Source organism: Anolis sagrei, chromosome 6 (genome assembly GCF_037176765.1).
Source record: "Anolis sagrei isolate rAnoSag1 chromosome 6, rAnoSag1.mat, whole genome shotgun sequence".
In the NCBI taxonomy this organism is placed as follows: domain Eukaryota; kingdom Metazoa; phylum Chordata; class Lepidosauria; order Squamata; family Dactyloidae; genus Anolis; species Anolis sagrei.
Genome location: NC_090026.1, coordinates 16,476,332 through 16,502,992, shown reverse-complemented (window position 1 = coordinate 16,502,992; position 26,661 = coordinate 16,476,332). Strand labels below are relative to the sequence as shown.

The following is a 26,661-nucleotide window of genomic DNA, read 5'->3' as shown; positions in this document are numbered from 1 at the left end:
CATTTCTCAATTTAAAAAAGCAATATTTTAATGCACATAATCTGAATTATTTACAAATTATCCTGTGACATAACAAGTATTCTGATGTAACAACCAAATGCTTCTGCTTGCAGCAAAAATGGGTGGTCTACTGTTCTCTTCAATGATACAATACACATTATTTGGAGAAGTGACTCTTTTGGATTACAGCTACCAGAATTCCTCCTCCCACAACAATACAGCCTAGTTAACCTCTCCAAACCTCTACCATAATTGTAAACATGTGCCATTCATTCCCAAACAAGCATGCTATGGAATAAAGTTTCAGAGGCATTTTTCTCCTCAGTGGAACTGACTAAAGGCAAGTCAATAATTGAGCTGCTTGTTTATCCCCAGAGATAACTGGCAAGGTGACCTGCTTTATACAGGTGTTTTTATCCATACTCAGGTTTTTTAAAAAAATATATGCAATTATCTACAAAGAAGAGAAAAGAGAAGTTAGTACTAGGTGAAGGCAAGGGAAAAGGCCCGATAACCGAAGTTGGTGAAGACGTCAATGCAGTGGCTGCTTCCGGCTGCAGTCAGGACCTGGGGATGGAGAAAGCAAGAAAGACATTGTTCAATAGTTTGAAGACTCCTGAATCCCCCTCCACTGCCCCAGGGACATCCCTCTTCTTTCAGATCTTTTACATCTGGGCTGCTGTGAGCTTTCCAGGCTCTATGTTCCAGAAGCGTTATCTCCTGACGTTTCACCCACATTTGAAGCTGCAAGGCTAACTCAATGCTAATCAAGATGATCAATTGCAACATTCACACCTGCCTCCAGCAGACAAAGACTTCTTTCTCCCACTCTGGACATTCTACAGATACAGAAACCTCACTTGCCCAGTTTCCAACAGACTACACAACCTCTGAGGATGCCTGTCATAGATGTGGGTAAAACGTCAGGAGAGAATGCTTCTGGAACATGGCCATACATCCTGGAAAACTCACCACAAACCAGTGATTCCAGACATAAAACCTTTGACAATGCATCTTCTACATGTCTCAGTTCAAATTCCAAATTCACATTTTTCAAAATGATTGTTCAAAATTGCTTATGAACACCATCAAGGAGATTCTAAATTCCAAAAGCCTCCTCCCTTTTACAGGACACTATGGCTGTATGAGTCACTGTGGCACAGTTGTTCCTCATGTAAACCTATGCAAGGCTGAACCATTTACCACACTCTGGGTATTTGGTATGGACCCTGAAACTGTTATCTCTTCCTAAAATGACGACAACATCCAAAAAGGATGAGTAAGGAAGACTGGAGAGGTGCCTGGTTAAGCCTCTAGCCAGATAAGAAATGATTGCAACAACCTGAGACTTCTGGGTGAACTCTGCAAACTCAGCAGTGATGTGATAATCTCTTTTCTGGATATGGGAACACAGCCAGACACATCTCAAACCTTGTATACTCTGATTAAACCAGTGGTTCTCAACCTGCGGGTCCCCTGGTGTTTTGGCTTACAACTCCCAGAAACCTCAGTCAGTTTACCAGCTGTTAGGATTTCTGGGAGCTGAAGGCCAAAACATCTGGGGACCCACAGGTTGAGAACCACTGGCACAAGCCATGGAATAGCCCTGCAGGACTGGTGGCTTTGAGGTTCTACAGCAAGTCTTAAGAGAGAGATGCTTTGGGTATTTTGGAGGGAGGGCATACCAACTTCTGCAAAACAAAATGACATGCATATATGTGTGTAGGCTACTAACAGGATGCCATACGACCTCCCACTTTTTCACATACGATTCCCAATTTACAACGTACCTTGTGCTCTGGCGATTGTTCATTGATGGAAAGAGAGTGGACACAATGCAGCATGCAAGGGATTTGGGCCTTCACTTCCCCGCTGATCTGTAAATGGTTGATGGTTGGGCTGTGGCCAGCGGAAAGGATCTGTGGGAGATATATTCAGGTATGGGGAGGGGGGGGGGGGGAGAGAATTACTGGAAATATATGTGAGATACAAGGCAAGTAAAAGGCAATTCCAAGCATGAAAGAGTGGGAAGGGCAGAACTTGGAAAAGCTACACTTTGGTCTCCCCCAAATGGCATCGAGAGTTGAAGTCTTTTTAAAAAGTATATTTCCAGAGAATAGGAGTAGGGGAAAATGCTGCATGCTCCTTGACAACCCAAAAGAGCAAGAGTGGGAGCAATTTAGGAATTAAAAGACGAAAGGACAGTGAAGACTGGGACCAAGAAAGAAGGGACACTAGATGAGGCATGGGTAAACTTTGGCCCTCCATGAGTTTTGGACTTCAGTTTCCACAATTCCTAACAGCCTGCCTGCGATATAGATCTTTAGTCAGGAAGACAATGCTCCACAATGCAATAAGAAGAGGAGAGAAAGGGAGGGAGGGAAGGAAGGAGGGGGAAACAAATCCTGCCTTCGGGGATAATGGATCATGACCTGTTAGGATCACTGACCATCAGGGTATATAGATCATAAACTGTTAGGATCACATCCTAATTGGGGTAGCAGAGTTTATCTGGTAATGGATGACCGCTGGTCATGTAGATATTTTTTGTTTGATGCTTTCAGCAGATAATGATGCAATCTGACTTCTTTTTAAAGATACGTTTTGTTTACTGATAACTTCATATATTTAAAGATACAGGCACATTTCTTGCCGAAGGTTAAAGACTTCAGTAACGATTCAGAGTTTGCATCTTGAACTATAAGTTTCTTCATAAACTATGTTACTTTATAGGTAAAGGTAAAGGCTTTTTCCTGACATTAAGTTCAGTCGTGTCCGACTCTGGGGGTGGGTGCTCATCTTCATTTCTAAGCCAAAGAGACGGTGTTGCTCATAGACACCTCCAAGGTCATGTGGCCAGCATAATAATAATAATAATAATAATAATAATAATAATAATACTTTATTTATACCCCGCTACCATCTCCCCAAGGGACTCGGTGCGGCTTACATGAGGCCGAGCCCACAATACATCAACACAAGCAAAAAGAAACACAATACAAGGCAATTAAAATAAATCTCATACACAAATAGCATAAACATTAAACAAGGTACAGTGCACATTTAAAATCTATGCATGACTGCATGGAGCGCTGTTACCTTCCCGCTGGAGCGGTACCTATTGATCTACTCTATTGATCTACAGAATGAAGACAGAGGGGAGCAGAAGACAGTTCCATCTTGTCTTTACTAATAATATAATATAGTGTATTGTATATATATTTATAATATTATAATGTAATACAATATAATACTAGTAACAGTAATACAATATTATAATTATATATTTACATTACATATAATATTACTAATAATATTACAATATAATGGTATAGTGCAATATAGTAATATATAATACTGATATTGTACTATGCTAATAATATAATACATTGTATGAAAATATCTCTTGTAAGCTGCTCTGAGTCCCCTTCGAGGTGAGAAGGGCGGAATAGAAATGCCATAAATAAATACTCAGATTTGCATGTTTTTGAACTGCTAGGTTGGCAGAAGCTGGGGCTAACAGTGGTAGCTCACACTGCTCTCAGAATTTGAACTTGTGTCTTTTGAGTAAGCAAGTTCAGCAGCTCAGTGGTTTAACCCACTGCGCCACCGGGGGCTCCAATGTTGCTTTATATAGCTCTCTTTAGTAAGAATTTACTTTCAAATAAACACAAGCCTCATCAGTTTCTAACTTCCTAACATGAGTTTTCACACTCTGACAGGCTTTTATAGTCAAGCTCATTCAAAGTTCAACACACTTCTCTAACAGCCATTCCCTAACTGTCATCCTGTTTAAACCTGAACATTCTCAACAGTCACCAAGTCAGTCACATAACCTGCAGCTCCTCTCACTGCTTTAAGGCATACAGAGATAAGGAAACTGCAAGTCAAATAAGACATATACTTCAGGTTATAAAATGACACATTGCAAAACAGACAATCATCATATAGAGGAGGCTTGAGAAGGTTGCTTCCCCCAACAGACTTACCAGGTCCTGGTAGAACATGACTTGCTGCTGGCACTGGGGCAAGGGAAAGATCGTTGTAGGGGTAACGGACCGCAAGTGCCACAGAGTGAGCGCTGGCCCCCCACCACACACCTACAGGAAGGAAAATGGAGCAGTTGGGGACCCAGGCATGTAGCCGGGGGGGGGGGGGGGAGGGGTTTGGGGGCTTCAGCCCCCCCCCCCCCGAAATTCTCATGGTGGTCTGCGAGAAGGCCTTATTGGTGCTTTAAACTGTTATGTTTATTCATATCATGATCTGATCACCATACTCAATATATCCCATATGCATAGGGGTATTGGGGTAACGATACAAAAGGTTTGCTAGGGTAGACCCTCTTTCGCTCAGACTCAGCCCACCCCAATCAAACTCAGCCCCCCTCCCCCCGAATCAAAATCCTGGCTATGGGTCTGGCTTCACCTCAGGATGACCAAACCCTCAATCAAAATCATAAACAACCAATGAGCAACTGTATAGCTAGCTTAGACCAATGAAATGATTTGTCTTTGGAAACCAATGACAATGTATATTCAATTTACTGCTAAAAATTATAAAACTCTGCAGCCCCATTGGGGGTTGCGGCAAACCCTTGATTGCATTGCTGTGTGCATGTTTGTTGATATTACTATGGCCACGCAATAAAGCCTTCGTAGTAAAAATCCAACGTATGGCCTCCTCCTTGCACAGCTACATTGGGCCATTGAGGGGACTCCTAAGCTTGTGCATTTGGAGTGTTCCTACATCAATGCCCCTTCACTCCCACAACCAGGCATGTAGCCGGGGGGGGGGGGGGGGTTGAGGGGCTTCAGCCCCCCCCCCCCCAAATTCTCATGGTGGTTCGTGAAAAGGCCTTACTGGTGGATTATTTAAACTGTTATGTTTATTCATATCATGATCTGATCACCATGCTCAATATATCCCATATGCATGGGGGTATTGGGGTAATGATACAAAAGGTTTGCTAGGGTAGACCCTCTTTCACTCAGACTCAGCTCCCCCCCCCAACCCCCCATGAAAAAAATTCAGCCCTCCCCCCCCCCCCCCCCCCGAATCGAAATCCTGGCTACGGGCTTGCCCACAACCTCCCACTTGCAGCCAAGTTATTGAGTCAGAATATGATGACACATATTGTCTCCTCAATTCCTTTGCTTGTTCTACAGATTCAGAATCCTCAGCTTCCCAAATTTCTGAGACTGTATACATCTCCAGTTCCTTGCCTTCAACATCAATTTCAGAAAAACATAGGCAGAACAAGGTTCTCCAAAGGAGGCAGCATGAAGGTCAGTGATGCTGGCTGGGCCCATTAGGCTACTCAAGCCCAGGAACTGAGCATTCAGGATGGATGACTGCTAGCCCAGTGCACCATGGGATATCTTGCAATTCTCGTTCAATGACAGAAATCGGGCACACTTACCATCCAGTCGGAGTCTGTTGCCAGGCAACGGATCCACTTCCCATTCTGCGGCCGGTTGCATTCCTAAGGGAGTTGAGATGAGCGTTAAGGGAAAATGCCCAGAGGAAATTGGCTCTCTGATTGGTTAAGCAAGGATGTCAAGCCCAACGCATGAAGACTCTGATCAGAAATGAGTAATGCTCCATTTCCCCTGAAGGCTTGTGTTGTTTTGGTAAAATGTGATGTTACATATGTGAAATAATTAGACTTTGGATGAATTGCATACTCCTCTCATTCTCTTTCCGTAGCAGAAATTTCATGTTAAAAGACTATTTCATAAATAATTGAAAATACGAAAGCAGATGGACAGGTGCGGGATTAAAAATCACGAGGAAGAACAAATCTCTTGAGTTGCAGGAAGATGGAGGAGAATAATCATACCTCATATTTATGCACCTCAATGGACTGGACTTGGCTTCCAGTACGTAAATCTGAAAAACAGAAACGTAATATATTTATTTAAATATTCTTAATCTTTCTGTCAATAAAAGCACTCAAGGCAGACACAAAACCTCCTTCCTCTTTCCAACTGTGTAGCTTTCCATCGTTACAACTCTAGCATATGGACCAAAGGAAATTAGGAAGTATTTTATAAGGCAATTAACAAATGTGTAATTGTGGCATCTGTTGCACTTGTTTGCCCCCAACATTCTGGAAGCAGCTTCTAAAATCATATTTGTAGAATAAATATCAAATTTCTCAATACATTTCAAAGCATCTTGTGTGTGTATGTTTTAAGGTTTTAAGGCAAGGACTACTCAGAGGTGGGTTTTGTTAGTTCCTTCACATAATGAAGTAAATGTCAAATCTAAAACACAATTCTTTAAAAGTAAAATTAGTAAGTGTAGGTGTACTGGCAATTACCAGATAATCGAGAATGACAGCTTAGATTAAAGGTTCACCTCTTTCACTATCTTCCTAAATTCCTGCATGTTCAGCTTTGGCAGTCTTTTCAGTTATGGAAAATATTTGTTTTTGTCCCCAACTCCTAAAATTATGTAGCCATCATGTTCAGTTGTAATCCAAAAAAGTTTTTTTCCCAGGCTCTGTATGTAGCTGGCTCCACAATACAGGCAACCCCCAAGTCATGAACAAGATAGCTTCTGTAGATTTGTTCTTAAGTTGAATTTATATGCAAGTCAGAGCAGGTACGTTTTTTAAAGTGTAACTTCAGCCATAGACACACAAACACAAACCAGAGAAGGGTTAACACCCCTGTGGTGTTTGTTTTGCAGTCTGTACCCCTGTTCAGAAGATTTCACCTCACTTTCCCTGTGATCACTGAAAATTTTGGCTTACTGTAGAAATAAGGATTGGAGTTAAAGCTTCAGTGGAGACTCCTTTTCCCCATGATCACTCTTTTAGGAATGCATTTCCCTTTCCCTTCCTAGGGGTAGATTTCTCTCACTTCCTGTTCTCTCACCCCCATTCTTAACTATGAGTTGTTTGTAAGTCAGATATTTGTAACTCTGGGGCCACCATTGACAAGGCTCTGCCTGAACAGAATCACGATTTAAGGAATTCTTCAGGAAAGTGCAGTACAGCCTCTGTAGCTCATTCTAAAGGACCTGGAAGCATATACATTTGAATACAAACTTCCCAAGATACAGAAGCATGTAACTAAGAACCTCATGAAAGACTGGGAAGAAACCCCAAACCATAGGTCCTTACCCCAAAGCCGAACAGTGCCATCCTCGCTCCCTGACAAACACTCCCGGAGCTGTTCCCGAAGAGCCAGGCAGTGGATGTAATCACGGTGACCCTGAAATTCATGCTGGGAGCAAGGTAGAGCAAAGGAAATTAAAAGCCGCCATGCCAGCGGTGGGGCTGATTAAACAAACAGGTCATGGAGATAACACTGTGGTGTGAGAAAACAACTAGGTGGACCTGATCTAAAGCAAAACAGTTTTGGAATTTGATGCAAAAACTACTGCAGAAAAAGTGGGTGACAAATGCTTTCAATTTTGCAGAACTGTACAAATTATGCTCGGAGAGGGAAAGCAAAACAACTCCATAAAGTCCTGGGAACCATGTCTAAAGATTATTTAAAAAGAAAAAAGGTACACAATTATGGTCATAGGGCTTCAAATAAGTTTGAAAGAGGAGAAATTTTGCCTTAAAAATTATCTAGAATCAACAAATAGTCATACCATTCCAGCTAGAATTGTTATCTTAGAAAACAGTCACGACACAGGTCCAAAGTACTGAATGTTTCCAGAGAAGACCAAAGGGGAGTGAGGGGATCGGATAGTACTATTGTATTGCACTATATCTTGAGTAAGATATGCAATATCTGCAGTACAATTGTGGAAATACTCAGTTTTTTTTAAACCAGAGAAAGAGGTGTAAACAGAACTATATGGAGGTGCTGAGTGTTCACTGAGGAAATGGTTGCAGCATAGCATATGCTTGGCTGGGGAAGGTTCCTATATAGTAAGAATGTGGGAAATATTCCTGTTTATACCACAATGAGAGGAAACTACAGATACAATCATCACACACCATTCATTATCTGACTTCAGGTCCAAAAATACTACAAATTTACATCAGAGGATCTAGAGATTGTAACAAAAGCATCCTCTCTAAGAATTTGCTAGGTTCTCTAACTTAGCTCGATGGAAACTTCCAAGGGAAGCATATACCAATGACTACTTCTTAAACTGTGAGTCCCGACCCCAAATGAGGTCCCCTTAGCTCAGTGTTAAGCTTGTGAAAAATTTGGCAACTGCAACTTATTTACAAAGTGCAGTGTTTACAGTGAATTCTGCAGAATATGCTTTAGCTGTACTTAACAAAAAGGAAAAAACAGTGTGTTTTAGTAAGCCTTGGAAATATTGATTTATTATCAGTGAATGTTTGACTTTTATACCTTTGGGGAGATAAAGCAGGATATAAATATATGGAGGAGGAAGAGGAGGAGGAGGAGAAAGAGGAGGAAGAGGTAGTAGTAGTAGTAGTAGTAGTAATACCTATGTATCTGGAGTCACGTAAAAATTTCTTGGGTGGAAAGAGGTTGCGAGAGGAAAACATTGAAGAAGCCCTAATATAGAGAACCTGAAACATTTCTAGAGAGAACATTTTCTCCCAGGTCTGGGTATGTTAAACTGCTAGTATGGGTTCCATGATTACAGGGCATTGTGATATTATATCATTGTAATAACCTGAAACTCTCAAAATTTAGTTTTTTCAAAATAATTTTTTACTTCCCGAGTATGGAAAAAAAGTAAATACACAAAAAACCCATTATCTGCTGAGAAGGTTGACAGGCTAGGCCCCTTTATCCAGATTTAGTAACAAAAGATTAGACCAGTTTGAATTTGTGCAAAAACTAAGAGATATGGAACATCTTCTCCACAAATTGTCCATCTCAGGCTCCAAGTACTCACAGTAAAGGTTCCCGATTCTAGATCCATCATGTGAATAGAACAGTCTCCACCAGCCATTAGAAGACTATTATCCTGAAAGAGGAAAACAACAGTGAATGTGAGGCAGCCGAAGAAGCCATGCTGAAACCTTCCCATCCTGCACCATTGTGGTTGTTACCTTGAGGTTCAGCTGAAGGCTGTTGATTTCTGGCACCTCTAGGCTGCTCCTGAAAAGAAAATGAAAGAGGTATAATGAATCAGGACATCTATAAAAGGAAAGAAAAAGAGCAATGAAGGAGGAATGTGAGTTATACCCATAAGGTGGCCTTCTGCTCCAGGCTTCTTTGCATCCCTAAGATACACAGAAAATAGATGTTATGAAACAACAGAAGAGGTCAAGAGAAATATAGTGAGGTGACTGTCAACCAACCCCTTCCTTACCTTCTTCACAATTTCACTCCAATTCCAAGCCTTGACTTCACCGTTTCCAGCACTTAATAGCTGCCGGTCTGTGGAAACCATGGCATAGATGGGACCATCGTGGGCTACAGAAACAAGAAGTGGACTTTATGGTGAACTATGCATAATAACCCCCTGAGATGACTCAAGGGATATCCTCAGCCTACCAAGAGCAATCAGCAAAAAAACTGCATTACTCAGAAATGGGGAGTCCCATGATGAAGTATACTCTGATGCCAAATTGAAAAAGCAAAGTATTCCCCTGGCCTCATGTGTCTTCTCTTCGCTCTAAATTGTTAAAATTAGGGTTGCAAGGGAAATGATGCCAACCCCAAACACACCAAGTCTTCTATGCATTTGTTCAATGACATCACAGCCTGACACACCAGGCCTTGGGATGTGATTTAAGAGAAATATGCTTGAGAGTACCATAAACGAGCAACAAATAAATACAGTCGGCCACATCTGCAGGTTTGACTTTTGTTTTTGATAACTAGAAAATTTGATTACTGGATAACTAGGAATCTTCTGTCAGAAGATTACCACACACACTGGAAGATCTAGAGCAGTCGTTCTCAACCTGTTGGCCCCTAGGTGTTTTGGCCTACAACTCCCAGAAATCCCAGCCAGTTTACCAGGTGTTAGGCTTTCTGTAAGTTGAAAGACAAAACATCTGGGGACCCACAGGTTGAGATTCTAGTGATTCTTGAGTGTCCTCTGAGGTTATATATAATATATATATAATTTGTAGTTTTTCCACTTTTACAGGGGTGCTGTGCACCTAATTCAGAGTGTCAAGCTCATTTTCATTAGGACCACATCAGCCTTATGGTTGCCTTCAAAGGGCCGTTGAATCCATGGATGGAAAATGTGTGGCTACAGGGGGCCAACTATATTTTTCTTACATAGTGGTCAGTACTTTTTAGTTTTTACCCAATTAGGGTCCCCAGAAATTACTGAGCGACAACTCCCATCACTTCTGTAATAACCATAATAATAATCATCATCATCATCATTAACAAAATCATGATCTGTCAACTGAAAAAGGCCACCTTACTTGGATCTGCGCACATCATTCAAAAATACATCACACAGTCCTAGATGCTTGGGAAGTATTCAACTTGTGGTTTTGTGATAGGAAATCCAGCATATAGATTTCATTTGCTGTGACATACTATGATTTTGTGTCAATAAAATAAAATTATAAAAAGTTATATCTTGCCCCATCTTCCAATATGGGACTCGGAGCAGCCAACAACATAAAAGGCAAATATTAAATGCCAATAAGTACATTGACCATTAGCAGTGCGGACTGGGGATAATGGGAATTGCAATACAACAGCACTTGGGACTCCCAGGTTGAGGAAAAATTAAAGGACATTTTAAAGTGAGACATGTATTTATTTATTTCCCTGCTTGGTGGGGACGAGAGACAGGGCCTTCTCGGTGGTGGCCCCTCGGCTGTGGAACACCCTGCCTGCAGATATCAGATTGGCCCCCTCCCTGCTGTTGTTTCGGAGGAAAGTGAAGAGCTGGCTGTTCGAACAAGCATTTGATTAAACAGTGTAATTGAACATAAGAATACAGAATAATGGATGACGAGACTGGATTTTGATTTTACTGTTGAGGCAGTAATGATTGTTATACTGATGTTAATGATTTATGTGATAATTGTTTTTAATCGCCCTATACTTGTTTTGTGATATTTTGTACTGATGTTGTTCACCGCTTTGAGTCGCCTGAGGGCTGAGAAAAGCGGTATAGAAATAAAGTAAATAAATAAATTTATATCCCGCCCTTCTGAACCCCGAAGGGGACTCAAAGGCAACAATTCAATGCCATATATTAATACATGGCAAATAAACAAAAACATTAAAACCAAACCCATTAAAACATAGCACTAAAGCATCAATTAAAATCACATGATCCATTATGTATCATATCCACAAGCCTTGTATCTAAATTCAAACCACATTCCACTGACTAAACGAACTGCAGCCTTCCAGGTGTTACTGTATTACAACTGCCATTAGCTCTAGTTATGATGATTATGATGAGGAACATAGGAGTTGTAGTCCAGTATCTGGAGAGCCACATAAAATGACATGGTGGGTCAGATCTGAACAGTCACAAACATGACAGGAATTGCTTGGATTCACCGGACCATAATGATCTACCTGTAAAGGAAACCACTGGCTTCTTGCTCTCTTCCTTGGCCTCTGAACTCAGTGCTGCTGAAAGGCTGTAAAGAGGAGGGAAAGACCGTGAAATGTAACTTGTAATCATTTCAAATTAATGTCTCACCCAAAAACACCCTTTGTGTTAAGAAAGCACTAGCTACCTGAATATGGCAATCTCTCCATAATTGTTCCCAGCCGCTAAATACTTTCCACAAGGCGAGACGCTCTGGGAGTAGACGGTCATGTGCAGCAGCTCAAGGGATCGCTGGATATTCATCTGGCAAAAGGTGGGATGAGAAGTCAGGTCAGTAGTACCACCCTAAATATGCTAGTCTTCACTGGTTTGGCGAAGTGAACAAGATCAAGCCTGGAGATCTCTAGTGTTTGGAAACAATCCGGCCTGTAATTCTGGAGAGTGGCTGTAAATTAGTATGGACAATATTGGGATAAATGGATCAATGAAGAGTTTCCTATCTTCTTGAATTTATGAAGGAAGGATGCTTAAAACTGTTACTGAGTTTTTGTTGTTCATTCGTTCAGACACTTCAGACTCTTCGTGACCTCATAGACCAGCCCACGTCAGAGCTCCCTGTCGGCCGTCACCACCCCCAGCTCCTTCAGAGTCGAGCCAGTCACTTCAAGGATATCATCAATCCATCTTGCCCTTGGTCGGCCCCTCCTCCTTTTTCCTTCCTTTTTCCCCAGCATCATTGTCTTCTCTAAGCTTTCCTGTCTTCTCATTACGTGTCCAAAATACTTCATCTTTGCCTCTAATATCCTTCCCTCCAATAAGCTTTTCTTCCTGAAATATGGACTGGTTGGATCTTCTCATGGTCCAAGGCACTCTCAGAATTTTCCTCCAACACCACAGTTCAAAAGCATCTATCTTTCTTCGCTCAACCTTCCTTATGGTCCAGCTCTCACATCTGTAGGTTACAACGGGGAATCCCATTGCTTTAACATTGCTAATGTGATGTCTCTACTCTTCACTATTTTATTGAGATTGGTCATTGCTCTCCTCCCAAGAAGTAAGCATCTTCTGATTTCCAGTCTGCAGTCTGCATCTGCAGTAATCTTTGCACCTAGAAACACCAACTCTGTCACGGCCTCCACATTTTCCCCTTCTATATGCCAGTTATCAATCAGTCTGGTTGCCATAATCTTGGGGTTTTTTTTAATGTTTAACTGCAACTTAGCTTTAGCACTTTCTTCTTTCACCTTGATTAGAAAGCACCTGGGGAAAGTGGAAGGCAAAAGGAAGAGGGGCCGACCAAGGGCAAGATGGATGGATGGCATCCTTGAAGTGACTGGACTGACCTTGAGGGAGCTGGGGGTGGTAACGGCCGACAAGGAGCTCTGGCGTGGGCTGGTCCATGAGGTCACGAAGACTCGGAGACGACTGAACGAATGAACAACAACAACAAGAAAGCACCTCAGCTCCTCCTCGCTTTTGCCCATCAAAGTGGTATCATCTGCATATTTAAGGTTGCTAATGTTTCTTCCAGCTATTTTAACCCTGACCTTGCATTCATCAAGCCCTGCATGATGTGTTCTGCATACAAGTTGAATAGGTTGGGTGAGAGTATACAACCCTGCCGTACGCCTTTCCCAATCTTGAACCAGTCTGTTGTTCCATGGTCAGTTCTTACTGTTGTTACTTGGTCCTTATACAGATTCCTCAGGAGAGAGATAAGGTGATTTGGTATCCCCATACCACCAAGAACTTGCCACAAATTATTAGGATCCACACAGACAAAGGCTTTAGAATAGTTACTGAGTCTACCTACTATTAAAATACCTTTGCTTATGTGTCGTAAGATGCTTTAAGTCAGATATAGGCAAACAGCCCTTCAGGTGTTTTGGACTTCAACTCCCACCATTCCTAACAGCCTCAGGCCCTTTCCTTTTCCCCCTCAGCCGCTTAAGCGGCTGAGGGGGAAAAGGAAGGGGCCTGAGGCTGTTAGGAATGGTGGGAGTTGGAGTCCAAAACATCTGGAGGGCCCAAGTTTGCCCATGCCTTCTTTAAGTGAATTGTTCCAATTGGTTTTTTGGACTTCAATTCCCATCCATCTTGGCCAACAGTCAGGAATCCTGGGAGCAAGAAGTCCAAAATACCTGGAGGAACAAAATGAGACACTGTTGCTTTAAGTGAATTCCTGTCCAAAGATACTAATAATTTCAAAAATTAAGAAACCATATCCATTTATTCACGCCTTCCCCGCAAACCAAAAGAACCACAGAATTGATTTGTTCTCCAAGAAGATTCAGAACCAATTCCAGAAAGCATTCTTCACTTTCTATCTCTATGGGCAAGTAAGGAAAGAGAAGCTTCCACGAGCGCAAGGCATCACGGGAGTCGTAGTCTTCCCAGAGCCATATCCTACCAGAGGGCGGGGAAGAAGCGACAGTTGGGACTACATTTCCCAAGCTACCTCGCGGTGGAGTTACATTCCGTCACGTGACTGAAAAAAGGCATTTTGTTGCTACTTTCCTACGCCGCTTCGTCCCCGGCTTCAAAGAGAGGGCTCCTCCAACCAGAAGAGAGTCGTAAATCGTATTTGCACGGTAAGAATGAGAAAAGCCTTGCCTTATCATACAGCGCATGCGCACAAGAGACCTGTAGGCCCACATCCCCCTTCCTAGGCTAGGCCCTCTACTAACCGTTGGTGGCGCCGCGTTTCCCTCCTCTGCTTGACGCATGCGCAGAGAAGCAACGCGCTTCAATGGCAGGGAAAGCCACGCCCCTTCTGAGGATAGACACGCCCACCGTGAGGGGAATGTATGAAGTCGGTGTTGCTAGGGCTCTCTTAAAATGGCCGCCTGGAGCGCAAAGCACTCTGGGATCTCTATTGCTTGCCTTTCTGTGGGCGTGGGCCTGGATTAGTAGGCCCAAGTCAGGCCAGGGCAGAGAGGTCTTGTCCTGAATTGCCCTCAAAAGGCTTGCCTCCTAATGTGACCTTTTTAGACCCTGAACCTTGGAAAGAAAGACATGACAAGGATACATTCATAATAGATCAAGGAAGGCTATGAGAAAGGTTGCATTACGGGAACTGTGCTGGTACGGCTGTAAAGATAGTCCCCTGACATTAAGTCCAGTCATGTCTGACTCTGGGGGGTGGTGCTCATCTCCATTTCAAAGCCGAAGAGCCAGCGTTGTCCGTAGACACCTCCAAGGTCATGTGGCCGGCATGACTGCATGGAGCGCCGTTACCTTCCCGCCGGAGCGGTACTTATTGATCTACTCACATTTGCATGTTTTCGAACTGCTAGGTTGGCAGAAGCTAGGGCTGACAGCAGAAGCTCACGCCGCTCCCCGGAATCGAACCTGAGACCTTTTGATCAACAAGCTCAGCAGCTCAGTGCTTTAACCCACTGCGCCACCGGGGGCTCCAATAGGGCCAATGACCCATCAATGATTATGTTGTTTAGTTCCGCCCCTTTTTCTGGGTTAAGGAGGGGGAAAGGGGGGCCTGTAGTCAGGCCTGTAGCGAGGGGGTGGTTTTAGGGGTTCAACCCCCCCCCCCCCCTGAAATGTTTCAGATTTTTTAAAAAACCTGGTTTACTCATGAATTTTAACTGGTTAACCAAATCCCCATGCTAAGTCTATGAGATGCAAAAAATTACAGAGTCCCTCCAGAACTGCAAGCACTATCTCAAGCAAATATTGACAATTTATCCACACTGTCATTACTTGCAGCAATAGCCGATGTAGTAAAGCAACCAAGTTGGGTGTGTTTGTGTTGAATTCTCTCATTAAGGAGGCCAGACTTGGTGGAGGTGGTTGACAGGGGCGGAGCTGCAGGTTATTGAAGGCTGCTCTGCCCTCTGCTGTGCTCTTTGCTTCAGCGTGGGCTAGGAGGCAGGTTTCACCCCCCCCCCCCCCCGCAAAATTTTCAACCCCTCCCGAATTTTGTTTCTGGCTACGGCCCTGCCTGTAGTTCAGTTTACACAGAGAAGCCTTTCATACAGGATGTGAATCAGTTCCACCTGTAGAAAGCTTCGTCTTTTACAGCTTTGCTGGGGGATCCAGTCCCACAGCTCTACCGAGAACATCAAGCAAAAAGTGGGTGCTAGAAACAATATCATACGAAAGCTGACTGGCACAACCTGGGGATCACAACCAGATACAGTGAAGACATCTGCCCTTGCGCTGTGCTACTCTGCTGCTGAGTATGGATGCCCAGTGTGGAACACATCTCACCACTAAAACAGTGGATGTGGCTCTTAATGAGACATGCCGCTTTATCACAGGGTGTCTGTACCCTACACCACTGGAGAAATTACACTGCTTAGCCGGTATTGCACCACCTGACATCCGCCGGGAAGTAGCAGCCAATAGTGAAAGGACCAAGGCAGTGACATCTCCAGCTCACCCCCTGTTTGGGTATCAGCCAGCATGTCAATGACTTAAATCTAGAAATAGTTTTCTAAGATCTACAGAGACACTCGCTGGAACACCTCAGCCCTGACACGACAAATAAATACCGAGAACTACAGCATAGCCTTTGTTGGGGAATTTAGTTCCACAACTCTACAGCCAGCTCTTTGCTGGAGAAATACAGCTCCACGGTTTTTCAGCCAGCCTTCACTGGGAAACAAAGGACTTCTTTCCTCTTGAAAATCTACACAGAGACTTTGGCCTGGTAAGGACCTCTTGCGGCAGCCATAATGCAAATTGGAACCGAGTATAGGGGCCCCACGCCAGCAAAGCCTAAATATAGATTGCTCAAGAAGGGGTCAAGGATTTCCCTTATAGAAGGAAGAAACAGTTTATGAAGAAAGTTGCCTGTCCCTTGTGGACAAGATTTAAGCAAGCCACCAGTTGATTCAAAGCCTTGAAGTATTTGTTTGATTTATTAAAGATTTAAGTAACAATAAAAACTTTGTTGAGCTTTCTAAGTCTTTAAAATAACTTTGTGTGGAGAAATCCAAACGGCCTCTCAGCCGAGGCACCCCCGGCGTCCCGTTGGGCATTCAGAAAACACGTCCTGTCTACAGACTCTTTCGCAGGCCCAGCGCGTGACAGCATAGGAACAGTTTTTGTGGACCTTATGGCAGCCCATGTTATGGTGCAACATGAAACCAAACCGTAGCTAATAACAACAGTCCACTGTCCATATATTATTCTTTTCCTCTTCTAATCATTGCAGTTTATCATTGTTTCAGTGGGCTAGGTGTTAGGTGTCCTCCCTTCCTTTTCCTCTTCTCCAAACACACCATTTATGCCATAACATTAGTATTCCTTGAAGCAAAACAGGCATTGCATCCGAACATTAAAAAAACATACAGCACTAAAATAGCCCACTCAGTCCATTGCAAGCATCAACTGTTGTTTGGATCAAGTGTGACCTATTCTGGTATTATGCCTTAATGTTTTACAACCATCAGCAGTGAAGGATACGGTAACAGTCCAGCCAGAAAAGTTATGTACTTGCAAGTGTTACTTCACTTGTTTTCAACTGAAGTAAGACAACATCAAGGCTCCTTCTACACTGCCATATAATCCAGATTATCAAAGCAAATACTCCACATTATCTGCTTTGAACTGGATTATATTAGTCCACACCTTCCGTATAATATAAGTCGCCCTAAAGGGCTGAGAACGGCGGTCAACAAATGCAGCTAATAAATAAATAAATAAATAAATAATCCAATTCAAATTATATAATCTGGATTTTATATGGTAGTGTAGAAGGGAGCCGAGTCTCTTTTTAGAGAGAAAAAATTGGGTATTAATAATTATTATAATAATGACTATACTTGGTGTGTATGGATGCAAGTTCTTAGGCTCCTTCTACTTTCATATAAAATCCATATATATATATGCTTTGAACTGGATTATATGGAAGTGTGAATGCAACCCAGTTCAAACCAGATAATGTGGATTATCTGCTTTGATCATCTGGACTATATGGCCATGTAAAAGGGATCTTACATAAACATAAGGTCAAGTCTAGGGATGGGAAGCATTGGCTCTCCAGATGTTGAACTCCAATTCCCATTAGCCTCACCTAGCAGGGCCAGTGGTCAAATATGATGGGGAGAGTTCAACAAGATATAAAAGGACTTCCAGTGTTTCTCATTTTGGCCAAACCTTTGTGGTTGAAAATGAGGTTTTGAATTGGAGATGCTGGGCCATGAATTTAATACATTTCTGAGTCTATGTGAAATAATCAAGTCAATTTAAGTTATTCCTTCTTTTCACACCCAAAAACTTCAGTAAAGACTAGCATTACCATAAATCTCCTAAAGTGCACAGCTCTATAGGATCACCATGTATTCTATATTCAATAGAAGACTGGTTCAACCAGAGAGGTGGGCTGTGGTGGAGCACTTGGTGGGCCAACCTGGACATGGCGTGTTATTTAGGAGCACAGAAATGCTGGACCACTTTGGCGGCTGCCATGTCGAACGGCACAGGGAGACCATTGAAGTCCACATGCATGTGGACAGTTTGAGCAGAGGGGAGGAGGCCATGGGGAGGAGCAAAATCTGGGTACCAGTATTAAGAGACCCTAGGATTGGGACAGTGAATGAAGAGGAGCTCTCAAAAAAGGGGGAGTTCCAGATGGGAGGCAGACAAGGCTAGTTAATCACTTCCCAACAGGGGATTCCCTCAGCCAGGAAGCAGCCAGGCTTTGAAGCTGCAAAGCTATTCAATGAAAGAGCTATAGATCCAGGCAGGAGGCCGACTGCGTTGGATAATACAGAACATTGGATGAGTGAAGGTTGGATAAGTGAGACTCTGTATGCACACCCAAGATTAGGTAAGATGAATGACAAAGAATTAATTATGGCCAGCATTGCCAAATTTGACAATTTGAGGGCATGTTTATCATACCTCTGTAGGAGAAGAGAAACTTATTTTAACCATTTCCTCTCTACCTTTAACTTCACAGATGGATCCAACACCTGGTGACCCATCGGCCGCATTGCTTCCATCCAGCCCACCCCAGCGCTGCTCCCTTTTATCTGGGAAGAGGGGCTGGAGCCATGGCCGTGCCTCCAGCTGGCAACGAGACATGACACGCAAAGGGACATGGTTCAGGACAAACCAAGGAGTGGTGAACTTCAGTGGTACACAACGATCCCGGTATGTGTATGACATGAAGCTATTTCCGGGATGGATCTATCTTATTGGATGGATTAGGAAAAGAATGGCTTCTGAATAGTGCTCGCTCTCCTGGTATTTATGAACCTATATAGCTATATGAGAGCTTTGCAAAGATTTCATGTTGACGACACACTTTTGTAGACATGCATCAATTTGCAACACAGTAATTCAGTTTTGCTTGCAAATCAGAGGTTAAACCAGGCATGGACAAACTTGGGCCCTTCAGGTGTTTTAGACTTCAACTCCATTCACCATGATATCACTAGTGGTATCCTTCCTTCTATGAGAGCAACAAAAAAATCCCTACTTTCAGGGATGGGCAGGGTATGTGTGAACAAGGCTAGATCTCCACTACCATATAATACAGTTTGAATCTGCATTATATGGTCAGTGTTAACCCATATAATGCAGTTTAACTGCATTGAATTGCCAGCTACAAAAAGATCTTGATGACCGGAAGGTTGGCAATTCCAGCCACAGGTTGGGTTGAGCTCCCACCATCAGTTCTAGCTTCTGTTTACCTAGCAGCTCGAAAACAGCAATGTGAGTAGATAAATAGGTACCGCTTTGGCGTGTAGATAAAAGACATCTCTGAAGACATGCCGGAAATTTTATCAGGAAGGCGCCCATGGACAACAGGCTCCTTGGTGTGGTCGAGCACAGCCTCCAGATGCTGGAGATGAAAAAAAGAGGGAAGCCTTGCCTTTGTTTATGTACTGTCTGTCTTTGTTTCCAATTGTATAATGACATTGAATGTTTGCCATACATGTACTGTGTAATCTGCTCTGAGTTCCCTTGAGAAGTTAGAGCGGAATATAAATAAAGTATATTTTATTGGTCTACCCTGACCTTATAATGCAGATACAATTGCATTATATGGCAGTATAGATAGAGCATGAGGAGTTATTCAGCTATTTTGCTCCTAAGTATAAGGAAAAGGAAGATAAGGCAGCTTTTGGGAAAGGGAAGGAGAGGGTTAACATGGGGAGAATTGTTGAAAAAGGAAGGCCTTGCAAACCTGTGGTTTTTATGAGCTACAAGGAAGGGAGGACTGGCTATTTTAATTTTAGCAAAATAAAAATACGCCAGTGGTTAGGATGTTTTTTTTCACACTACACAATTATAGCACTTTGATGGTGTTTTAACCATCATGACCCCATCCTATGGAGTCCTGAGATCTGTGGTTTTGTGAGATATTTAGAATTCTCTGCCATGGAGCTCTAGTGCTTCACTGTAACACAAATCTGCAAGTTGCAGCCATTGCAGTCAATGTGATATCAAACTGCCAAAATTTGATCGTGCAGATTTGTGTGGTGTCTGTGTGTGTGTGTCAGAAGCGACTTGAGAAACTTCTCCCAGAGGTGCAATGGGTTAAACCCTTGTGCTGGCAGGAATGCTGACCAAAAGATCAGCGGTTCGAATCCGAGGAGTGGGGTGAGCTCCCATCTGACAACTCCAGCTCCTCATGAGACACAAGAGAAGCCTCCCACAGGATGGTAAAACATCTGGGCATCCCCTGGGCAACATCCTTTTAGACGGCCAATTCTCTCACACCAGAAGCGACTTGCAGATAGTGCAGATGAGAACAAGGAAAGGGAAACACCTAACTCTTGAATGCAACTCCCTCTTCTTCTTTTAGGTGCCGCCCAGGACCTCTCACTTTCAAACGCCACTTGGAGCACAGAGATCAGTAAGTCAGAAAAGAATAGAATATGAAGGGGAAATGATCTGGATAGAAAATATGTTTTATGGTGACAGTGGTCTATAGTTCTTCTTTGTAAACTTTCTTCTTTTGTATACAGCAGAGGGTCCCAAACTTTCCCATGGAACCCTAGGGTTCCACAAAAGTATCATAGGAGTTGCATGAAAAATCTTACAAATCAAATTTAAAACCGGTACTAAGTAAAACCACACGAAACAAATTACTTGATTTAGAATCTCCATAAAGCTATATTTTGTGCAACAGCTATTACTAAGAGGTATATAATTGCTAGCTAAATGTTTAAACATCATACATAGTCAGATTTCCACGTTTATTCCATGTTTCTTTTCTTTTTCTAATTCTTTCTTGTGCAGTTTTTGAGATTAAAGACATTTTGGATCTTGGGATAGCCATAAAATGTTAATGAAGATGTAGCTGAATTAGCACAAAATGATCTGTATATGTTTTAATTGAAGATATCAAGGGTGGAGTTAGGATTCCATGGACAATAAATATCTTCTGAAATGGTTCCATAACATTGCTGGCACTGCTGGCATGATTATTAGAATCCCATGGTCTTGTTTTTCCATAGATTTTTTTAAGCTGGTAAAATACTATCCATCTTTTAGAAACAGATTAGACAATATTGACAGTACTATACAGCAAATGTAATCACCCACCGCTACACTGAATTTGAAAGTAATCCTTTTAAACACTTCAACATAATCAATTCTTACGCTGCATGCTGGACCGTACTTATAAACCTAATGGGACGTTTCGTTTGGCTTGATGAGCCCAGAGCATCAAGCCAAACGAAATGGTGTACTAAATTGATGTTGTTTTCTCCATTTCAAAAGGGAGCCCAATTCCAAGCACTTCCTCTCAGAGGACAAGATGGCTGCCCGCTTCAACTCCCTTAGCTTGGAAAACGACCACATCTACAGCACCAATGGCTTCCCTATCCACGACGAAGACCCCCAATGGCAGCAAGCCTATTCACGCCTGAAAGAGCTACAACAGAGGTAGTGGCAAATCATGGTGACCGAGTGATTTGGAAAATTGAGTTAAGGGAAACCAGAAAGACTTCTATCACATGGGGTGCATCTATACTACAGGTGTCAAATTCAAGGCCCACGGGCCAAATCCAGCCCACCATGTCATTTTATGTGGCCCTCCAGATGCTGGACCACACCTCCTGTATTCTTCATAATACAGGAGGTGTGTATTATACAATATCATAATACAATATCGATTCTTACTATGCCCATGCTTGGGTTAAATCAACCCCTTATAAGAGATACAGACAAATCACAAATTGTAGTAACAAAATGTATGGGGAATCAACATATCTCATGTAAACCCTTCATTTTAAAAAGATATGTGTATTGTTTAGAGTTGATGGGAGTTGTGATTAGAGTAGATGGGAGTTGTGATACAGTAACATCTGGGAGACTGCCGTTCATTCTGTTTAGTCAGGAAAGTGTGGTTTGAATTTAGATACAAAGCTTTTGGATATGATGTCTGACTTGAAAATGTCCTTTAGCCTTTCCCCAACCGCAGAGTGTTGTTGGGTTTCAATTCCCATTATCCCCAGTCTGCATGATGGATAATCAAAAGTGATGGGCATTGCTGTTCAGTAGCACCTGGGGACCCAAATTAGGTAAAAACTAAAGAGCACCAACCACTATGTAAAAAGAATTATAGTTTGTTTGTTTATTTATTTATTAACTGTATTTATACCCCACCCTTCTCAACCCCATAGGGCAGTGGTTCTCAACCTGTGGGTCCCCAGATGTTTTGGCCTAAAATTCCCAGAAATCCCAGCCAGTTCACCAGCTGTTAGGATTTCTGGGAGTTGAAGGCCAAAATATCTCAGGACCCACAGGTTGAGAACCACTGCCATAGGGGACTCAAGGCAGCTTCCATATATAGGCCACACTTAGATGCTAAAAACACACATAATAAAAACATAAGCATTAAAAAATAAAACCTTAAACCAATTATTTAAAATCACACAATCCTATATCGTAGACCGTGGCCATTGCAATTTGTCATCGCACTATTTCATATTTTCTTATTGCACAGGTAGATTACTCATTTAACCTTTTCCTAAAGGTCAGGAGGGAGAGGGCTGATCTAATTTCACTGGGGAAGGAGTTCCACGGCCGAGGAGCCATTGAGAAGGCCTTGTCTCTCGTCCCCACCAACCGCGCCTGCGAAGGAGTTGGGACCGAGAGCAGGGCCTCTCCAGACTATCTTAATCTCCTTTCCAGCTCATAGAGGGAGATACATTTGGCCTTCTGTATCCGTGGGTTCTCTGTCCATGGATTCAGCGGCCCTTTGAAGGCAACCATAATAAGAGTGATGTGGCCCTTAATTAAAATTGAATTTGACACCCCTGATCTACACTGTAGAATTAATAGTTTGACACCACTTTAACTACCACAGTTCAATGCTATATAGGACCGTGGGAGGCACCAGCATTCTTAGGCTCTGCCAAAGAGTTCTAGTGCCTCACCTAACTACAAATCCCAGGTTTCTATAGCATTGAGCCATGATCAAATTGTATTATTTCTACAATATAGATTCACCCACATAATCTTTTCCATCCCAGGCTCTCCCAAGACAGAGCACAGGAAGAAACCTGCTCAGATGATGAAGATGAGCTCAACAACGTTATTGTGGACGGAGAATACATCATGGGCGAGTGCCCCTTTCTGACGCACCCTTCTCTCTTACGAGCCGGACTTGGAGAAGTCGGTATTACAGCCGAAGAACTGCTTCTTTCTCTGTAAGTATAGATGTGAGTTTGGGAAAGAAGAGCAAATGCATAAAAGTTGGTAATTTGTGTCAGTCACCACTTCTTTCTGTCAGAAATATTAAAAATTAAGCAGGTATTTTAAATTACAAAAAATTGAGTCAAGCACTGAAAGCGCTTATAAAGAGGTGTGCCTGTAGCTTAGTAGGCCTCTGTATTAGTTTGCCTCAGTGGGAGAGGCCTCACAGTGTGAGGTAGGCCTTAGTCTGTGAGAGAGGCCTCTGTGTGAGGTAGGCCTTAGTCTGTGAGAGAAGCCTCTGTGTGAGGTAGACCTTAGTCTGTGAGGTTAGCCTCGGTATGATGCCTCGTGTGTGAAGCTCCAGTGTGAAGGTTGAACCTTGTAAATAGTACAACCATATTATTTTGCTAAGAAAGAGATAACATTGGTCTGTGTGTTTTTGTTCTTTTTATCACTTTGGGCTTCTGGTGCTGGGTCACGCTGCTGCTAATAAGTTACCCTGCTATGCATTTATAAGGAAAGTCTTTTTTTATTGAAATGTTTAGTATATACAAAAAAAAAAAAAAAACGGGGGGGGGGGGGGAGAAAGAGAAAGTGCTACAAAAGAAACCCAAACCAAATAAAAGAAAAAGCAATTTAAAGAGATTTAAGGAAAAATATTAGAAATCATTTAAAAAAAGAAGAAAAAAGAGAAAAATTGTTGAGTTTCTGTACGTCCAGTCTTTTTTCTTTGCTTGTTATGTCCTTCTATCTTACCCTTTTTAAAGATAAGAATTATATGTATATATGTGTGTGTGTGTGTGTGTGTGTGTATATATATATATATATATATATATATATAAGCAAATACATTGTACTTTCTCCTTTCATATTGGATTCTTCAGTGTGCGGTAAGTTGTTATTTTCTGGTTAGATAATTAAAGTTTTCTTCTCTTCCTTCATGTAGGTTTTAAATAGTTGCCAGTTCGTCTTTTTCCTTGGTGTTCCTTGATGTATTATTAGGAGTTGGGTCAATTCATCCATATTCATCATGTCCATTATTCTTTTGTTACTAAGCCCACTCGCCCAAGCCTTTCTTTCCTTCCTTCCTCTCCTCCAGGAATCCTTGTACAGAGGTTGTCTTGTGGAGCCCTCACAATAAGTCAAGCTTACACACCATTCGGACAATGATGGGCATCCCCTCTTCCGCAAGTGCCTCTGTAGAGGCCCAGCAAAAAGTGGTGGGAGCAGAAGAGGAAATGGAAGTATGAAGCTTTGAAGCCGCCAACCATGTCTTCTCCCATGGCCACTCAGGCTTCCAACCAGCAGCACCATATTTAAGCGAAAACTAATGATGTCCATCGATATAACACCCTTGGTTTTCAGTTCCAGTTCTTTGATTCTGCTTTTTGCTCTCTTGTTATGAAGCATATAAGCAATCTTTTTATTTTGCGTGTGACTGTTGTGTGCTTTCCGACTCTTCTAATAAGAGGCCATTAAAAGCTAAATGTGCAACAGTGGTGTCAGGTGGTGCTAGAATTTTCCTTGCAATATGTCCTTTTAAAGACATTTCAGAATGGATTTTTTTTTGCTCTCACCTTTTCTACTTTACCAAAGGTGAGGTTTTAACTTGCATCTAAAAGGAAAAAATGTTCAGTATACAGTTCTCTTTTCACTTCTGACTAACAATAAAAGCTTTCTCAACTTTCTACACCCACCACAATCCCTAAGCATACCTCTGCACTGAGGAATTAATGCAGTTTGGTACCACTTTAGCTGCCATAGTTCAGTTCCTATGAAGTCATGGTAGCTGTAGTTTTAAAAGACACTCAGCCTTCCCTGCCAGTGGGTGGTGGTGCCTCACAAAACTACAAATCATATGATTTCATAGTATTGAACCATGGGAGTTAAGGTGGCATCAAACTGCATTAACTCTACAGTATCGATCAGGTATGGGCAAACCCAGGCCCAGAGACCGGATGTGGACCTTTGGGCTCTTTTCTCAGGCCCTCCTCTCTCTCACCATCCTATCCTTCCATCTTTCCTTCCTTACCTCCCTCTTTCTGCTTCCATCCTTCCTTTCCTTCCCTTCCACCCTTTTATCCTTCCTTTCTTCTCTCTTTCTTTCCTCTCTCCCTCCATTCCCTTCTACCCTTCCATCCTTCTCTTCTTTCCTCCCTTCTCTTTTTCTCTTTTTCCCTTCCTCCTGGGGGATGTTTAGGATACATGAAGGTAGAGGGGCAACATGAGAACCATTTTTCAAGATGTCAAAGGGTGTCCCATTGAGGAGGAGAAGGGAGAAACCTGACTTTCTGCTGCTCTAGAGACCAGGGCACAAGGGAGTAATGGGTTCAAATGGCAGGGAAAGAGATTTATTTATTTATTTAGAACATGTATATCCCGTCCTATTCTCGACCTCCGAAGAGGGACTCAGGGCAGCGACCAGTAGGCAAGAATTCAATACCAATCTATATAAATAAAAATGTAATGTTCATTTGTGGGACAAACATAACTCAAAAGCCACTAGACAAATTGACACGAACGTTGGACACAATACACCTATCAGGCCAACAAGTGACCATCACTCATAAAAACACTGGAAAATACAGCGGAAGAGACTTAAAAAGCCAAAAAATGAAGAAAAAAATACATTGCAACTCATGTGCAAAACCACATATGTACACAAACACACATATATACACATATACACAAATATATATACACATGTGCACACACAAAACACATACACTGAAAGGGGGAAGGAAAGAAGGAAGGAGAGAAAGAGGGAGAGAAAAAGGGACAGAAGGAGAGAAGAAAAGAAGGAAAGGTAGAGAAGGAAGGAGAGAAGGAAATAAAAAAGTGAAAGAGGGAAGGAAGGAGAGAAGGAATGAAAGAGAAAGAGGGAGGGAAGGAAGGAAGGAAGGAAAGAGATAAGGAAGGATGGAACTAAAGAGCAAAAGAAGCAAGAAAAGAAACAGAGAAGGAAGAAAGAAGAAGGGAAAGAAAAAGAGGGAAGGAAGGAATGAGGGAGGGAAGGAAGGAGAGAAAGAAAGGGAAGAAAGGTTGGCCACAGCAACGCGTGGCAGGTACAGCTAGTACAATATAAAAACAGCAATGAAATACACAATTACATAAAATGCTTATAAATATACATTGAAAACACTTCGTCAGGTTTAAAACATCCTCCAAATCAGTCCAAATTATGGTCCATAAAATCTCAACTTCACCAATAAAATCCATCTATTCTACAAACGCTTGCTCCCACAGTCAGGATTTAAGCTCCTTGCGAAAAGTCAGGAGGGAGGGGCAGATTTAACCTCCTAAGGGAGGGAGTTCCACAGCTGGAAGCCACCATGGAAAAGGCCCCATCTCATCCCCACCAAATGCAACTGCGATGGAAATCAAATATAATGGTAAGGAAGAATTACAAATATAGGGCTAAAAACAGTAAGACAGGGGGAAAAAATCACTTTGTATGAATATTTTCAGACAGAAGCTAGTTTTGCTTTTGGCTTGACAATACCAATAACATTAGAGGAGACATTGTAAGCAAATAACCATTAGAAGAAAATTAGGGAGGATTTAGCAGGGCTCTGTGAGTTGGAACATATAATGGGAAAATTCATT

General features: G+C 42.3%; 2 protein-coding genes across 2 annotated transcripts; one reads left to right on the top strand and one right to left on the bottom strand.

The window, feature by feature from the left end:
• Positions 1–2: 2 nt before the first annotated feature.
• On the bottom strand, positions 3–14,221 carry THOC6 (THO complex subunit 6). The gene is made up of 13 exons (XM_060780238.2): positions 14,124–14,221; positions 11,624–11,739; positions 11,460–11,524; positions 9,265–9,368; positions 9,138–9,175; positions 9,002–9,050; positions 8,845–8,916; positions 7,130–7,232; positions 5,840–5,889; positions 5,420–5,482; positions 3,990–4,100; positions 1,791–1,919; positions 3–567 (listed from the first exon to the last, which is right to left on the bottom strand). Exons 1-13 carry the CDS (start codon positions 14,160–14,162, stop codon positions 484–486), a joined length of 1,023 nt encoding a protein of 340 aa, XP_060636221.2. The 5' UTR covers positions 14,163–14,221; the 3' UTR covers positions 3–483.
• HCFC1R1 (host cell factor C1 regulator 1) lies at positions 13,892–24,549 on the top strand. Its single transcript, XM_060780239.2, has 6 exons — positions 13,892–14,027; positions 18,362–18,555; positions 20,216–20,266; positions 21,136–21,300; positions 22,893–23,069; positions 24,155–24,549. Exons 2-6 carry the CDS (start codon positions 18,362–18,364, stop codon positions 24,303–24,305), a joined length of 738 nt encoding a protein of 245 aa, XP_060636222.2. The 5' UTR covers positions 13,892–14,027; the 3' UTR covers positions 24,306–24,549.
• Positions 24,550–26,661: the final 2,112 nt, after the last annotated feature.

Excerpts from the sequence above, each read along its gene's own strand:
- HCFC1R1 (XM_060780239.2), top strand. The coding sequence starts at position 18,362 with ATGGATCCAACACCTGGTGACCCATCGGCCGCATTGCTTCCATCCAGC. Across the intron at positions 20,267-21,135 it reads CACTTGGAGCACAGAGATCA|GGAGCCCAATTCCAAGCACT; the intron begins GTAAGTCAGAAA and ends CCATTTCAAAAG. Across the intron at positions 21,301-22,892 it reads CTGAAAGAGCTACAACAGAG|GCTCTCCCAAGACAGAGCAC; the intron begins GTAGTGGCAAAT and ends TTTCCATCCCAG.
- THOC6 (XM_060780238.2), bottom strand. The coding sequence starts at position 14,162 with ATGCGTCAAGCAGAGGAGGGAAACGCGGCGCCACCAACG. Across the intron at positions 11,525-11,623 it reads GGAGAGATTGCCATATTCAG|CCTTTCAGCAGCACTGAGTT; the intron begins GTAGCTAGTGCT and ends TCCTCTTTACAG. Across the intron at positions 8,917-9,001 it reads GCCTTCAGCTGAACCTCAAG|GATAATAGTCTTCTAATGGC; the intron begins GTAACAACCACA and ends TTCCTCTTTCAG.